The 18,619-nt window shown below is 42.4% G+C and overlaps 1 protein-coding gene across 1 annotated transcript in view; it reads right to left on the reverse strand.

Moving 5' to 3' along the window:
* Positions 1 to 18,619, reverse strand: part of SAXO1 (stabilizer of axonemal microtubules 1) — a 49,108-nt gene that overhangs the window by 17,419 nt on the left and 13,070 nt on the right. The window contains exon 6 of the mRNA XM_066254362.1: positions 4,369 to 4,571. Within this exon, the coding sequence (XP_066110459.1) occupies positions 4,369 to 4,571 (203 nt within the window). The remainder of the gene's footprint in view (positions 1 to 4,368; positions 4,572 to 18,619) is intronic.

Consider the following 18,619-nt stretch of genomic DNA (forward strand, 5'->3'; position numbering starts at 1 on the left):
AATTTATGGTGTTAAAAGTCAGCATAATGATTCTATCTGAGGTGAGGAAGGTGACTAGATGGGCGCTGTGTACATGGATGTATTGAGTCAAAATTCATTGGTCTGTGCACAACATAGAAAACCATCAAATAAAGGGGCCAACGACACACAATGGAGAAAAGAAAGCCTCTTCAACAAATGGTGTTGGGAAAACTGGAAAGCCACATGCAAAAGAATGAAACTCGACTACAGCCTGTCCCCATGTACTAAAATTAATTCAAAATGGATCAAAGACCTAAATATAAGACCTGAAACAATAAAGTACATAGAAGAAGACATAGGTACTAAAATCATGGACCTGGGTTTTAAAGAACATTTTATGAACTTGACTCCAATGGCAAGAGAAGTGAAGGCAAAGATAAATGAACGGGACTACATCAGAATTAAAAGTTTTTGCTCAGCAAGAGAAACTGATATCAAAATAAACAGACAGCCAACTATATGGGAACTGATATTTTCAAACGACAGCTCAGATAAGGGCCTAATATCCAAAATTTACAAAGAACTCATAAAACTCAACAACAAACAAACAAGCAATCCAATAAAAAAATGGGAAGAGGACATGAACAGACACTTCTCCCAGGAAGAGATACAAATGGCCAACAGATATATGAAAAGATGCTCAGCTTCATTAGTTATTAGAGAAATGCAAATCAAAACTACAATGAGATACCACCTCACTCCTGTTAGATTAGCTATTATCAACAAGACGGGTAATAGCAAATGTTGGAGAGGCTGTGGAGAAAAAGGAACCCTCATTCACTGTTGGTGGGACTGTAAAGTAGTACAACCATTATGGAGGAAAGTATGGTGGTTCCTCAAAAAACTGCAAATAGAACTACCTTATGACCCAGCAATCCCTCTACTGGGTATATACCCCAAAACCTCAGAAACATTGATACGTGAAGACACATGTAGCCCCATGTTCATTGCAGCACTGTTCACAGTGGCCAAGACATGGAAACAACCAAAAAGCCCTTCAATAGAAGACTGGATAAAGAAGATGTGGCACATATACACTATGGAATACTACTCAGCCATAAGAAATGATGACATCAGATCATTTACAGCAAAATGGTGGGATCTTGATAACATTATAAGGAGTGAAATAAGTAAATCAGAAAAAAACAAGAACTACATGATTCCATACATTGGTGGAACATAAAAATGAGACTAAGAGACATGGACAAGAGTGTGGTGGTTACCAAGGGTGGGGGGGGAGGGAGGACATGGGAGGGAGGGAGGGAGAGAGTTAGGGGGAGGGGGAGGGGCACAGAGAACTAGATGGAGGGTGACGGAGGACAATCTGACTTTGGGCGAGGGGTTTGCAACATAATTTGATGACAAAATAACCTAGACATGTTTTCTTTGAATATATGTACCCTGATTTATTAATGTCATCCCATTACCATTAATAAAAATTTATTAAAAAATAAAAAAAAAAGAAAACCATCAAAGAAACAAAAAGACAACCTACTGAATGGAAGAAGATATTTGTAAGTGATACATCTGATAAGAAATTAATATTCAAAATTTATAAACTCACACAACTCAACATCAAAAACAAACAATCCAATTATAAAATGAGCAGAGAACCTGAATAGCCACCTCTCCAAAGAGGACATACATATGGCCAATAGGCATGTAAAAAGTTGTGCAATGACACTAATCATCAGAGAAAATCAAATTAAAACCACAATGAGATATCTCCTCACACCTGTCAAAATGGCTATCATCCATGAATCAACAAACAACAAGTATTGGTGAAGATGTGGAGAAAAGGAATCCTCATGTACTGTTCGTGGGAACACAGATTGGTGCAGCCACTGTGGAAAACAGTATGGAGTTTCCTCAAAAAATTAATAATCGAACTGTGGCCATGGTCAGTTGGCTCAGAGGTAGAACATCGGCCCAGCATGTGGAAGTCCCAGGTTCAATTCCCGGTCAGGGTACACAGGAGAAGCGACCATCTGCTTCTCCACCCTTCCCCCTCTCCTTTCCCTCTATCTCTCTCTTCTCCTCCTGCAGCCAAGGCTCCATTGGAGCAAAGTTGGCCCAGGCACTGAGGACAGCTCCATGGCCTCCACCTCAGGCGCTAGAATGGCTCTGGTTGCAGTAGAGTACCGCCCCAGATGGGCCAAGAATCGCCCCCTGGTGGGCATGCTGGGTGGATCCTGGTCAGGTGCATGCAGGAGTCTGTCTGCCTGCCTCACCCCTGCTTTTCAGTTTGTAAAAATACTCCCCAAAATTAAAATAAAATAAATTAAGTAAAATAAAATAAAAATGAAACTGCCTTCCACTTTAGATATATACCCAGTATTTTCATTTCTGGGTATATATTCAAAGAAACCCAAAACAATATATAGACGCCTATGTTCACTGCAGCATTATTTACAATAGCCAAGATATGGAAGCAGCCCAAGTATCAATCAAAAGACAAGTGGATAAAAACATTGTGGAAGGTATATACAATGTAGTATTATTCATCCATAAAAAAGAACAAAATCTTACTATTTACAACAGAATGGATGGACCTAGAGAGTATCATGCTAAGTGAAAGAAGTCAATCAGAGAAAGACAAATACCACATAATTTCACTTATATGTGGAATCAAAAGAACAAAATAAATGAAAAGACAGAACAGACACAGACTCATAAACACAGAGAACAGACTTATGATTGCCAGAGGGGAAAAATGTTGGGAGGTTGGGTGAAAAAGGTGAAGGAATTAAAAAGTACAAATTGGTAGTTACAGAATAGTCACAGGGATATAAAATACAGTGTAGGGAATATAGTCAATAATATTGTAACTACTATGTATGGTGCCAAGTGTGTACTAAAAATAACAGCAGGAGTATTTTGTAAAGTATGAGGTTGTCTCACCAATATGGTGTACACCTGAAACTACCCATATTTCCCCATGTATAAGATGCACCCTTTCTCAAAAAATTTGGGATCTAAAAACTGGGTGCATCTTATACAGTAGTTGTAGATTTTTTACTTGCATTTCCCACTTTTTCGCACTTGTTTTTGCACTCGTTCTATGTAGATATATAAAAGACAGTGATTCGTCATCAGACACAGATGGGGACAAGCTAATGGATGGGAGTTGTGACAGTGATGAGGAGTTGTATGAATTTTATGATGAATAAAACTTGGGTTCAATGACTTTATGTAATACATTTTTTTCTCAAATTTCAGGCCCCAAAATTAAGGTGTGTCTTATACATGGGAGCATCTTATACATGAGGAAATATGGTAATATAAAATTTAATGTAAACTACAATTGAAAAATAAAATTTTTAAAATTAATTGTAACTAAGAAAACAAAAAATAAATATTTGTTATACAGTTTTTAAAAATTCATTGATCTGTATAATTATGATTTGTGCATTTTTCTATCTGTATGTTATGTTTCCATAACTTTTTTAACCGATGAACACATCAGTCACTCATTTGAAATGCTTCCCCAATGTAAGATTTCAACAGCAAGCTAAAGTAGGCACTGGCAAATATTTTCTATAAAAAGAAAGATATTAAAGTCTTAGGCCTTGCAAGCCATATGATCTCTGTCACGACTATTCGCCTTTGCTGCAGTAGCACAAAGGCAGCTAGATAATGTGTAAATAAACATATTATTTACTTGGAACACATTATTTGTTGAAACACAGTGGCTGTGTTCCAATAAAACATGCTTATGAACACCAAACTTCGAATTTTGTCTAATTTTCACATGTCCTGAAATAGTCTTTTGATTTTTTTTTAATCATTCAAAATGTAAAAACCATTCCTGGTTCTCTAGCTATACAATGGGCTGCAGACTCAATCAGCCCACTGCAAGTAGTCTGCCCAACCCTTGAACTAAGGTGGGGGTGGCATATAAAACACACCTCCTGGGCCCTGGACAGTTGGCTCAGTACTAGAATATCGGCCTAGTGTGTAGATGTCCCAGGTTCAATTCTCAGTCAGGGCACGCAGAAGAAGCGATCATCTACTTCTCTACCCCTCCCCACTTCTCTCTCTCTCTTTCCCCATCCTGCAGCCATTGCTTGATTGGGCTGAGCACATTGGCCCCAGGCACTGAGGATGGCTCCATGGAGCCTCTGCCTCAGGTGCTAAAAATAGCTCGGTGTGAGCATGGCCCCAGATGTGCAGAGCATCGGCTCCAGACAGGGTTTTTTGGGTGGATCCTGGTTGGGGTACATGTGGGAGTATGTCTATCTCCTCTACTCTAACTTGGAAAAGAAGAAGAAGAAAAAACCACGCATCCTGGCCTAGGTACCAGCTCTGCCTATCTTTCCCTCAAGCTGCCCCTCAACACTCACTCACCTTTATAAGTAGGCAGATACTCCATCTTGTCCCCACATGGATATTTACTCTCCCGAGGTTTGATGGGGTCCACTCGACAGACAGAATAGGGGTTGTAATCTTGTTTATACGTTGTGAGCAGATCCATATTCTCTTCACTTGGGATGAACTGGTCAGGCTGGTGGATTTTCACTGGTAACATTTTGTGAGGCCCAAAATCTCTCCTGTTACAAAAATAAGCCCATGCTATTGAGGCCATTGTCTCAGAGTAAGGCTACAAACATTTGCTAAGAGGTTCTCTTCTACTCTATTCCCTTAACTGCTCTTCCTCCTCTGCTTCCCACCTTCAAGAGAGACACCACCGTGCCCCTCTCACCCCAGTCAGGCACCGGGACACCGTCCTGGACTCACCCCCTCCAGCAGCAGTCATTCACCAGGTCAGGCCCCTCCACCCCATCAGCCTATCCTCCCTCCATGGTTCAGACCCTGACCGTTTCTCACTTGGATCATGTGACAGCTTACCACCTGGGTTCCTGCTTCTCTCCTGTCACTTCAGCCTCAATCCTTTTACGTGGCCATAATTAGCCCTCTAAAATGAAAATCAGGTCATTTCACTCTCCAGCTTAAAACTCTTCCAGATAAAGCCCAACTCTCTGGCATAGTTTATAAGCTTTGCTGGACCTGCCCCTGCCTTACTCCCCAGCCACACCTCCCTTCCCCCCCCACCCCTGCCCACATTCCATGACAAACACCTGGAGAGGCCTCTCCTCTGTGCCTGCACTTTCCACCTTCCTGCCCCCACAATCCCTTCACTGTGGAGCTACTTCTATCATACAACTACCACCACTTCTTCCTCTGTGCTCCTCCAGCTTCTCCTATTAATAAGTATCTTCTTCTCTACCTGACCTTACAGAAAACCCAGAAGGGCAGAACAGTACAATAAATGGGGACACTGAGATTTTTGTTTCTCTGCTCTCTGGCATCAGCGCCCCCATTATTTCAGAGAGTATGAAAAGAGTGGGATAGGAAAGGGCATGGGGGCTTCACTACATAGGAAGTACTCCCTTCCCTAAGCATCCCACAGTTACAGATAGGCCAAGAAGCTGATTGTACCACCACCAGGATTCACCCTGGCAACACCAGGGTGACTTGGGCTTACGGTCTCCAGGTCTCCAAAGGGCCATCCCAGCTTCTCAGTTCTTAAGCAAACATTTCCCCCCAAGGGTGTCTGCTTTACACAGCAGCCTGGTTTTTCATGGAACCCGTTTATTAAACTGGACAAGGGGAAGGTCGATTTTCCCTGATGGTGCTTGCCAAAACAGCCTCACCAAGGGAGTGAGGAGGTTTCCGGACAGGAAAACATCAGGCCCAAACACCAATAAAACCTACTTTCCGGCCAAAATCTGGAACAGCATTACTGGGCCATGCATGACTAGCAAAGGTAACACGCTCCACTGTAACCTGTCTTGCATGAATTATATACATGGTTGTCAATACAGCCAAACCGCGTCCTGAAAATGCTGGGTGGAATGTAGGGTGGGAGCTCAGAAGCAGGAGAATTAGTCTCCCTAAGGCTCTACAGAGGAAATGAGAGAGGCTTCAGATGAATTCCTAGTAACACCCTCTGGGTAACTTTAAAGATACATGTCAGGGTCTTCAGCCCGGGCTCCCTTCCCAGGGGCCTCATGCTGGCCAGCAGCAAGAGGAAGCTGAGTGACTCGCGGCCTCTGGAAGCCGACTGTGTATAAACTGGGGCTATGGAATGAGCAAGCTAAATGAGAACCCAAGGGTCAGTTCCACACATGTACCCTCCTTAGAAGGCCTCACACCAGCGCCTGCTTAATACTAAACTAACTGCAGCAGCAAGCTAGGAGTGAGGGCCCTAGGTGGCAGAGAGAAATAAAAAGTTCCAGAAAAACCTGTCTGAAAATTGATTAACTACAAAGCAGCTTTTGTCAGAAAGTCTGTGTTCTCAGAAGAGTGCTCCCAAGGGCAGGTAAGCTCTCCTCATTCCCAAAAAGGGTGGGAGGGGTTTGGAGGCAGCTGAGACCACATATCCCCATATCAGCCCACATTCACTGGTGGCTACCCAAGGGTTCAGCCCTCTTCTAAAGAGGAGGATCAGGATACTGATAGATATATGAATTTACTGCCCTTTGGTTGTTCCACCTGGCTGCCTGACCTCACCCTTACTTACTGGATAATCACCCCTGAGGCAGAAGAGTTCCAAGAAGCTGGTCAACTGCCCTAAGGAGGAGCGTTCCAGAAAGCCGTAAATCCACAGGAGGGAATATAACCAGAACTTCTGACTCGGTATCCTCCCAGGCTCTCCCAAACCCTATAAAATTCACCTCTTAGTCTGTACGGGTGCCCTTCTCCCCAGAGAAGTGCCCGGCAGGGTTCCTTTCTTCCTTTCAATAAAGTCTGCTACACTGGTCTTTTCAGACTCCCATGGATTCCAACAGATACCAAGAGCAAGGGATAAGAAACAAGGCCAAATGCCCAAGCTGTGCCCACCTATAGTCCCCTCAATCCCAGAGCAGCCAGGAGTGCTTTCCAGTCATGAGCCTGCCACCCTCTGAGGCCCTGCACACAGGTCATGACATCCTCCTCTGCTGTCACTGCTCCTGAGGGAGCCAAGCTCTCCTAAGGGACGGTGAGAGCCTTCCTTTGAGGGCTGCCAGGCTCTCCAACAATTTCAGTGGGCTTAATGCCTCTACCTCCGCTGTTTCTACAGGAAAAGAGCAAAAGAATGCCCACACCGAACTCACCAGTTCACAGACTATCCTGGAGCTGGTTATTCAAAGACAAAAGCTGATGCAGCAAAATCTTTGCTATGTTTAAGGAGAAATATTGCTCACTGATTCTCCTTCTCTAGTACAAAATGTAAGTTCCTTGTGAAAGTACATCTATGATTGAATATACTAATCAGCAGTAACTAAGAAAAACAATCTTGAGGGGGAAAAATGATCTATTTCTGAAGAGAGGAAAAGTTTTAAACTTAACTTATGTATGCCCCACCCAAAAATATTTACTGTGGCTTAAGAGTGAATTTAATCAGAATTTATGTTTCCTCATTATATTTTTATATTGAGAACATTCACTGAAACCTACCATTAACCACAACGCCAATGCATGTCCCCAATCTCACATAATCTTACAGCCTTTAAGTTCACATAAAAGAAGTCTACTTTATCCTTCCCAGAAATTGCTCAAATTTAGCAGCTTATTTTTTAAGAACACTCCCCTCTCTTCCTGTGTTACATTTCCTAGTCCCTGTGCCCATTGTGACTATGAACCAAGAAAAAAAATTGGTCAAAGATGTTAAATTTCTTTTAGGTGTGGAGCCATAAAATTATATAGTATGGAAGGCCAAGAGCTAAACTCTGAGTTAAGTAAAGGTTAAAGTAGCCCTGCTGGGAAACTCTAACAACTTGACTCCCAATCATCAGGCAAAGCTAAAGAAAGGTATTTGACAAGAGTCTGACAAAAGGCAAGAAGAAATACTGTAACATAGCCAGCTAGCTTCAGAGCGGAGAAGGAGGGAAAGATTTTCGCAATGATAAAGAGGCCATGAAATAGATTTCTAAAACAACAATATATTATTAATGTTTATCTATGAAAACTTTAGAACTTGTTAGTGTGACCAGCTAATCAATCATATTAAATATTAAATGGAATCCATTTATCCATTTTAAAAAGAGTTTTCCTCTTGCCCAAAACTAATCTCTTCATTCCTACCCTAAATCCCTTCCCTCTTTCTCAAAAACCTCATCTGTGGACCATCTCCTGGTCTGTGGTTTAACCTTTTCCTCTTACTGGCTTCTTTCTGTCAGTATTTAAACATGCTCCATCTTTCCAAACTTCAAAGGAAAAATTATATATATATTATACACACACACACACACACACACATATAACAAAAGCCTTTCTGGAGCCCACTGCCCTGCACTCCTCTCTCCTCCCCTGCTCTCTTCTAGAAAGGGCTGTCAACAGGAATAGACTTGCCTTCCTTACCTCCATTCATGCCCCACCCATCAACTCTGATTCTATTCCATCCTTGCGCTAGGCAAGGCTCAAAAAATTCCACCTTGTTTCCAAATCCAGTCACTGCTCTGCAGGCCTTTCTCACCCTCCACCATCTTAATACTATCCATCTTCTCTTTCATTTTTTAAATACTCTTTCCCTTGACTTCTGAGATACTCCTCATAATTTGTCCTTTCTTAATCACCTCTATGGGGCTCTGCTGTTAGTCAATTATTTGATTTTATTACTTCCACACATAATTCTAAAATTTCCCAGGGTTAAAGGGCAACATCTACGAAAACCATTATGCCATTGCAGGCACGTTGGGAAGCCCAGCCCAGCACACTGAAAAGATCCCTAGGCTGATCCAAAGGGCTTGATTCATGTCACTGATCCTGATCAAAACAGACTGAGCCCTCCTCATCTTCACTATGAAAGACAGGATTTCAAATACCTGACTCCAGGATTCAGCTTACATAGTACCTGTCTCCTACCCTACTCTCTCATCTCCTTGACCCCTACTAAAGCGAAGGCTACCATCTATCACTGTGTTGGGCAGATAAAACGTATTATGCTCACTTTGTTAAAGATGGCGCTGCCCACATGGAAGCCCATCGCCCAGGTGATGGTATTGGTTGCCCTTCTTGCTTGGAATGGGCGTGATTATATTAATGTGTGTTGTGGGTGGGCTGTGGGCAGGCAGGATCCTTGTAGCCTGGGACTTGGTTTTGGGACTAAGCCTTTCCCAACCTTTTTGATGTGGGGTGGTGCACTCTCATGAGGAATCTCATTATGCCTCAGATAAGTGACTTTGTATCAGAGACTTCCTTGTTTGTATATTGGATTAAAGCTTTTGATTTCTACACTATAAAGTGGGGCAAACCGGGAGCTTGCTCTCTCTCTCTCAGTTCCTGAGATTAGCATTAGAAAAGAGAGCAGAGAAAGGCTACATGGAGGAGGCCAAGAGAAGCAGCCAAGACAGTGGAGTGCTGAGTGAGAAGCCAGTTTGTGCAGTGTTTGTGCAGAGAGGAGATGGGGAACAGAGGTGAATGAGACTGGTGAGGTTAGAAACCTTTGATTCTAGGAAAACCCAGATAAGTCAGTAGCTTTGTGAGCACTGAATGAGTGGGTTTTGGAGCCCAGTGTGTGTTTTTACTTGCCTGCTGGGTGCAAACTACGATTAAAGCTAATGGCCCACCAGTTTTTGTCTCCGTTGTTTCTTTACCAACTGTCCGAATCCAATGCGAACCTGCATGGGCCAGGCAGCTGTGATGGTGGCCGCGGCAACTGGCCTCACATACTACTTCATATAAACTCTGGACAAAATATAAAAACAACCACCTTTAAGCACTAAAGAGCAACCGAGATAGGCAGATTCTGGAGTAGAACCAATGGAGAGAAGAAGGGAATGGCACTGGTTGAGCCTCTGTGTAAGTTTCCACTTGGTTTCAAGGCTTCTGGTCTAAAGGCAGGCTCAAGTCTGTGTTAGGTAAAGCAGCTAATGTGAATGGAACACCTTCCATCTTTTCTTTTTCTGTTGTTGTTGGGGGCAGGGACAGACAAGAGAGGAGAGAGATGAGAACCATCAGCTTGTAGTTGCTTCATTTTAGTTGTTTATTGATGGCTTTCTCATATGTGTCTTGCCAGGGGGACTCCAGCCAAACCAGTGACTAACCCCTTGCTCAAGCCTGTGACCTTCGGTTTAAGCCAGTGACCATGGGGTCATGTCTCTGATTCCATGCTCAAGCTGGCAACCTCGAAGTTTTAAGCCTGGGTACTCAGCATCCCAGGCCAATACTCTATCCATTGTACCACCACCTGGTCAAGTACTTTCCATCTTTCTTGATTGAATAACCAGAGGATCAAATTTCAAGGCAACCACAGGTACCAGAAAGTGAAGAAAGGATCCCAGAAAAGATAGAACCAGAGACAAAAAGTATCAAAGTCTGTCTGTCTACTAGGCCCAAATTTCTGGTCAACCTCACATCCATATCAACCTTCAAGCAACCACACTAAAGGTAAAGAACTGAACTGAGATTGGAGCTGCCACCCAAGATGTAAAGCCAGTAGCCATGACCACCATCACGGCTGCCTGGCCCATGCAGTTTCGTATTTGATTCAGATAGTCAGTAATGAAACAACAGATCCAATAACTTGTGGGCCATTAGCTTTAAACCTAGCTTGCACCAGGTGGGCAAGTAAAAACACACACTAGGCTCCAAAACCGACTCATTCAGTGCTCACAAAGCTACTGACTTTCTGAGTTTCCTAGAATCAAAGGTTTCTAGCTCACCAGACTTAACTCACCTCTGTTCCCCATCTCCTTCTCTCTGCACAAACACTGCACAAACTGGCTTCTCCCTCAGCACTCCACCGTCTTGGCTGCTTTTCCTGGCCTCTGCTCTCCTCTCTGCTCTCTCTTCTAATGCTAATATCAGGAACTGAGAGAGCAAGCTCCTAGTCTGCCCCACTTTATAGTGTAGAAATCAAAAGCTTTAATCCAATATACGAGCAAGGAAGTCTCTGATACAAAGTCACTTATCTGAGGCATAGTGGGATTCCTCATGAGCAGGGGTCCCCAAACTACGGCCTGCGGGTCGCATGCGGCCCCCTGAAGCCATTCATCTGGCCCCCACCGCACTTCCAGAAGGGGCACCTCTTTCATTGGTGGTCAGTGAGAAGAGCATAGTTCCCATTGAAATACTGGTCAGAGTGTTGATTTAACTTTACTTGTTCTTTATTTTAAATATTGTACTTGTTCCCGTTTTGGTTTTTTTTACGTTAAAATAAGATATGTGCAGTGTGCATAGGGATTTGTTCATAGTTTTTTTATAGTCCGGCCCTCCAACGGTCTGAGGGACAGTGAACTGGTCCCCTGTGTAAAAAAGGTTTGGGGACCCCTGCTCATGAGAGTGACCATCCCACATCAAAAAGGGTGGGAAAGGCTTAATTTTAAAACTAAGCCTTAGGCTATTACCACCCTGCCTGCTTACAGCCTGTCCCTGTCTCTGAGCACTTTGCCAAAAGTGCAAAATGTCCTTGGCCTTCTTTCTAGCCATGGGAAAAGCTTCCTGGGGCAGGGGAGTGCTTCCAGCAAAGCTGCCCTCCCCTCCCCCATCAGGGTATTTCACATTGTCCAAAATCCGTAAGTCCGCCCAACAAAGGAGCCAGTGCCCACTCCGGTCATAGTCCAGGAAATCAGTCCATGCACATGAGGCATCAGCCAACCCCCTCATTCCTGCCGTCCTGGCAGGTCTTACACATCCAATGCAAACTATAAGCAAGTAAACATATATATCATATTTACAAACTTATTTGACCAACACAAGACACAGTCACAAAGTTTACATCTTTAATCCAGTTGTAAAGCCAGTATACACGGCACCATCATAGCCGCCCAGCCCATGCAGGTTCGTACTGGACTCGGACAGACGGTAATGAAACAATGCAGCCACAAAATGGTGAGCCATTAGCTTTAATCCTAGCTTGCACCTGGCAGGCAAGTAAAAACACACACTGGGCTCCAAAACCCACTCATTCAGTGCTCACAAAGCTACTGACTTACCCGAGTTTCCTAGAATCAAAGGTTTCTAGCTCACTAGCCTCATTCTCCTCTGTTCCCCATCTCCTTCTCTCTACACAAACTCTGCACTAACTGGCTTCTCTTTCAGCACTCCGCCATCTTGGCTGACTCTCCTCTCCTCACGTGGCCTTTCTCTGCTCTCTCCTCTAATGCTAATCTCAGGAACTGAGAGAGCAAGCTCCCAGTCTGCCCCACTTTATAGTGCAGAAATCAAAATCTTTAATCCAATATACAAAATAGGGAAGTTTCTAATACAAAGTCACTTATCTGAGGCATGATGGAATTGCACCACCCCACACCTAAAAGGGTGGGAAAGGCTTAGTCCTAAAACCAAGCCCCAGGCTCCAAGGATCCTGCCTGCCCACAGCTTGCCCCCAACACACATTAATATAATTACGCCCATTCCAAGCATAAGTGCAATTAATATCATCACCTGGGAGACGGGCTTCCATGTGGGCAGCACCATCTTTAACAAAGTGAGCATAATATATTTTATCTGCCCAACAATCCACCCCTATGCTCACTTTACTACCCACAATCTACACCACTGGCATCCCTGTGCAAAGAAATTAGGCACATTACACAAATTACAACAACCTGACAAATCATACAATTTCAACAATTACAAAGATACATTTCACCAGTCTCTGAGCACTTTGCCAAAAGTGCAAAATGTCCTTGGCCTTCTTTCTAGCCATGGGAAAAGCTTCCTGGGGCAGGGGAGTGCTTCCAGCAAAGCCGCCCCACCCACCCCCATCAGGGTATTTCACATTGTCCAAAATCCGTAAGTCTATCCAACAAAGGAGCCAGTGCCCACTCCGGTCATAGTCCAGGAAATCAGTCCATGCACATGAGGCGTCAGCCAACCCCCTCATCCCTGCCGTTCTGGCAAGTCTTACACTGTCCCAAAGAGGAGCACGTGACAATGGCAGTCAGCATTTCCATCTCTGCTCTGGAAAGCATGGCATCCACCTCTATGTCCCAAAATTGCAGACCTACCAAGGGCTGTAGCAGATGCTCCTTCCAGCTAGGCTCTCACCTTCTGGAGACTGCGGATCGCAACTCCAGCCCGATTCTCCTCATTCTCCAAAGAGGAACTGAAAACACCAGCTCCCGCTGCTGGGCTCGAGTCCCGGGCTGCTGCCGCCTTCTGCTCCGCAGACCTTGCAGCTCCAGCTCCAGCCTCAGCCTCAGCCTCAGCTCCAGCCTCAGCCTCAGCCCCAGCCTCCTGCTGCTGCTGGCTGTCCACAATGTCCAGGGCAAGCTGCAACTCACAAACCTGTGATTCCTCCTGCAGCAGCTGCTCCATTTCCAGGCAAATCTCACAAACCTGGTCGGCCTCCTCCTCCAGTGCTTCCTCCAGCTCCAGGGTCGGCATCTCTTTCTCCCACATTTGCTCCAGCTCCTTCCACTGCTCGGTTTGCAGGTCCCAGGCAGCCTCTTCCACAGAGCTCTCGGTTTCCTCACACATGGCTGTAAAGTCAGCCACCTTGCAGTCCTCCAAAAGGACAGCAATGGGGAACCATAACAGCAGCCAGTCCTCTACTCCACCACTCAAAGGTGGTGGTGGCTCCATACTCATCTGTATCGAATCCTGACACAGACTACGCCAAATGTAAAGCCAGCTGCCGGCCACCATCACAGCCTCCCGGCCCATGCAGGTTCACATTGGATTCAGACAAATGGTAATGAAACAGTGGAGCCACGAACTGGTGGACTATTAGCTTTAATCCTAGCTTGCACCTGGCAGGCAAGTAAAAACACACACTAGGCTCCAAAACCCACTCATTCAGTGCTCACAAAGCTACTGACTTACCCGAGTTTCCTAGAATCAAAGGTTTCTAGCTCACTAGCCTCATTCTCCTCTGTTCCCCATCTCCTTCTCTCTGCACAAACTCTGCACTAACTGGCTTCTCTTTCAGCACTCCACCATCTTGGCTGACTCTCCTCTCCTCACATGGCCTTTCTCTGCTCTCTCCTCTAATACTAATCTCAGGAACCGAGAGGGCAAGCTCCCGGTCTGCCCCACTTTATAGTGCAGAAATCAAAATCTTTAATCCAATATACAAAATAGGGAAGTTTCTAATACAAAGTCACTTATCTGAGGCATGATGGAATTGCACCTCCCCACATCTAAAAGGGTGGGAAAGGCTTAGTCCTAAAACCAAGCCCCAGGCTCCAAGGATCCTGCCTGCCCACAGCCTGCCCCCAACACACATTAATATAATTACGCCCATTCCAAGCATAAGGGCAACTAATATCATCACCTGGGAGACAGGCTTTCACGTGGGCAGCGCCATCTTTAACAAAGTGAGCATAATATATTTTATCTGCCCAACACCAGTCAAGTTACCACCTATCTCAGACATGGCCAACATACGGCCCACGGGCCAGATCCAGCCCGCGTAACAAGTTTATGCGGCCCTTGATTAATTTTTTTTTTTTAATAATTTTATTTTTTTAATGGGGTGACATCAATAAATCAGGATACATATATTCGAAGATAACAAGTCCAGGTTATCTTGTCGTTCAATTATGTTGCATACCCACCACCCAAAGTCAGATTGTCCTCTGTCACCTTCTATCTTGTTTTCTTTGTGCCCCTCCCCACCCCCTATCCCTCTCCCATTCCCCCCTCCCCCTCGTAACCACCACACTCTTATCAATGTCTCTTAGTTTCACTATTATGTCCCACCTACGTATGGAATAATACAGTTCCTGTTTTTTTCTGATTTACTTATTTCGCTTCGTATCATGTTATCAAGATCCCACCATTTTGCTGTAAATGTTCCGATGTCATCATTTCTTATGGCTGAGTAGTATTCCATAGTGTATATGTGCCACATCTTCTTTATCCAGTCATCTATTGATGGGCTTTTTGGTTGTTTCCATGTCCTGGCCACTGTGAACAATGCTGCAATAAACATGGGGCTGCATGTGTCTTTACGTATCAATGTTTCTGAGTTTTGGGGATATATACCCAGTAGAGGGATTGCTGGGTCATAAGGTAGTTCTATTTGCAGTTTTTTGAGGAACCACCATACTTTCTTCCATAATGGTTGTACTACTTTACATTCCCACCAACAGTGTATGAGGGTTCCTTTTTCTCCACAGCCTCTCCAACATTTGCTATTACCTGACTTGCTAATAACCACTAATCGAACAGGTGTGAGGTGGTATCTCATTGCCGTTTTGATTTGCATTTCTCTAATAGCTAAAGAAGATGAGCATCTTTTCATATATCTGTTGGCCATTTGTATTTCTTCCTGGGAGAAGTGTCTATTCATATCCACTTCCCATTTTTTTATTGGATTGTTTGTTTGTTTGTTGTTGAGTTTTATGAGTTCTTTGTATATTTTGGATATTAAGCCCTTATCTGAGCTGTTGTTTGAAAATATCATTTCCCATTTAGTTGGCTTTCTGTTTATTTTGTTATCAGTTTCTCTTGCTGAGCAAAAACTTCTTAGTCTGATGTAGTCCCATTCATTAATTTTTGCCTTCACTTCTCTTGCCATTGGAGTCAAATTCATAAAATGCTCTTTAAAACCCAGGTCCCTGAGTTGAGTACCTATGTCTTCTTCTATGTACTTAATTGTTTCGGGTCTTATGTTTAGATCTTTGATCCATTTTGAGTTAATTTTTGTACAGGGGGAGAGACTGTAGTCCAGTTTCATTCTTTTGCATGTGGCTTTCCAGTTTTCCCAGCACCATTTATTGAAGAGGCTTTCTTTTCTCCATTGTGTGTTGTTGGCCCCTTTATCAAAAATTATTTGACTATATATATGTGGTTTTATTTCTGGACTTTCTATTCTGTTCCATTGGTCTGAGTGTCTATTTTTCTGCCAATACCATGCTGTTTTGATTGTCGTGGCCCTATAATAGAGTTTGAAGTCAGGTATTGTAATGCCCCCAGCTTCATTCTTAATGTAATACACCATATCAACAAAACAAAGAACAAAAACCACATGATCTTTTCAATAGACGCAGAAAAGGCTTTCGATAAAATACAACACAATTTTATGTTTAAGACTCTCAACAAAATGGGTATAGAAGGAAAATATCTCAACATGATAAAGGCCATATATGATAAACCATCAGCTAACATCATATTAAATGGCACTAAACTGAAGGCTTTCCCCCTTAAATCAGGAACAAGACAGGGTTGTCCACTCTCTCCACTCTTATTTAATGTGGTACTAGAGGTTCTAGCCACAGCAATCAGACAAGACAAAGAAATAAAAGGCATCCATATCGGAAAAGAAGAAGTCAAGGTATCACTTTTTGCAGATGATATGATCCTATACATCGAAAACCCCAAAGAATCCACAAAAAGACTACTAGAAACAATAAGCCAATACAGTAAGGTCGCAGGATACAAAATTAACATACAGAAGTCAATAGCCTTTCTATATGCCAACAATGAAACAACTGAGAAGGAACTCAAAAGAATAATCCCCTTCACGATTGCAACAAAAAAAATAAAATACTTAGGAATAAACATAACAAAGAATGTAAAGGACTTATATAATGAAAACTATAAACCATTGTTAAGGGAAATCGAAAAAGATATAATGAGATGGAAGAATATACCTTGTTCTTGGTTAGGAAGAATAAATATAATCAAGATGGCTATATTACCCAAAGCAATATACAAATTTAATGCAATTCCCATCAAACTTCCAATGACATTTTTTAAAGAAATAGAGCAAAAAATCATCAGATTTATATGGAACTATAAAAAAAACCCGATTAAATTTTTAATATTCTCCACTACTTTAAAATCTCAGCTACTCAGAAGCGGAAGTGTCTTTGATTATTGGAAATCGAGATATTTAAGAAGATAGTGATACACGGAAGAGAATTCCACATGAGACTAATGTAGGGTTAACTTCCAATTGGTAGAATTGATTCTCGATACTTCTTTATTTTTAAAAAAAAATTCTATTATAAAGATTTACAACTTTTGTACTCATCTGTACTTGATATGAACTGTTTGACGTTTAGCAGCGATGTGAAACCCACATTCTTTTAGGCGGAGTTTGTCAGTGCGCACCCAAGGTCAAAGAATTTGTTATTTTTGTGGTCAAGTGTGCTGAATCAAATGGCATTGTAGCATAGACGATAGCTGTGGTTGATAACTGAAAACGTGTCCAGGTTGTTTGTAAAATGAAATAATTGTTTAATTTCTGATAGAACCCCTTCAAGTTCATTCTATTAATTAAACATTGTTTTGGTTGATTGAGATATAGTTTGGATATTTATATGGTATGTAATTGTATTTTTATTAAAATATATATTTTTAAATATATTTTTATTAAAATGTCATATATTAAAAATATTTTCCACTCACATTTATTCATAAACAAATTATATAATAAAATTTTGTTTACTTAAACGAATCATTTTTGTATTTAACATTTTTTAATTTTAATATTTCGTCTGGCTTGTGAAAAAAGTTTTCTTTCTAATCTGGCCCAGGGGCAAAAACTGTTGGCCACGCCTGACCTATCTGATCTTGAAAAAAAAAAAGTCTTCAAAGGAATGTAGGAAAATCTAGTTTTCACTATATAACATTAACAATGTACATGATCAACCCAAAATTACTCAGCATACATACAATGCGACCCACTCTCAAGAAAGAAAAAGATAATCATGAAGACCAACCCCAAACAGATGTTAGAATTAAAGCAGCTATTTAACTATGCTCAATTACAAAAAGCAAAATAAGATCATAATGAATTAAAAGGAAACCACAGGATACAAACAGTAACTAAATAAAAGGAACCAAATGTATATCCAAAAACTGAAAAATACAAGATCTGAAATAAAACATTCACTAGACAGGCTTAATATCAGAATGGAGATAGAGGAAAGATTCCGTGAACTTGAAAATAGATGAATAGAAACTATCCATTCTGAAGAACAGAGAGAAAAAAGACTGGGGGGAAGAAATGAACAGAAACTGAAAAAATAAATAAATACTAGAAGAAATAGTGGCCAAATTGTCCCCCAATTTAATCAAAGGCTAGCAGCATCAAAGACTCTGAAATTGCTCAGGCAAGTCTAGTGCTGAGACGAAATCTATTTCTGCACGGCATCCTTAATTCTCAGGCCCAGTACACAGAAGGGAGTAAGTATATCCCCTGGGGTATAGCTCTGAGTAGAAAGCCAAGTTATGTATTTGAACAGAAATTGTGTAAAGAAACAGTGGGTAGGGAAAGACTCAAGCCCACTACTAACCTTTTTGCTTCTTTCCTGGCTTTTGAAGAGGATACTAAATGCCCTTTCTCTTTTAGCTCTTGCCTCCATTACTTTCCTCAGTTTACCCAAAAGTCTTCTCAATAAATGAAGAAATCTGTGCTACCAACTTCCTTCCCTCTGCCCTTCAGCCAAACCCGTCAAGTCTAAACCTGATTCAATCTTCCCACATACATGCGCATCTCCAGTTCACCCGAGCCATGGTCTTACCCCGTGAGAACAAAGGCCTAACACCATTCTGAGTACTCACCTCTTTCCCATGAGGGTATCCACTTTGTCCATCCTAAAGCATCTGGCTTAGCTAACAGAAATAATGTCACAAAATGGGGCCCAAGTATTTCACAGAATGACATGCCTAAGGGGAAATGGGGCTTGAAGTATAAACCTCTTATTCATAAATTGAT

This window comes from Saccopteryx bilineata, chromosome 2 (genome assembly GCF_036850765.1).
Source record: "Saccopteryx bilineata isolate mSacBil1 chromosome 2, mSacBil1_pri_phased_curated, whole genome shotgun sequence".
Lineage (NCBI taxonomy): Eukaryota > Metazoa > Chordata > Mammalia > Chiroptera > Emballonuridae > Saccopteryx > Saccopteryx bilineata.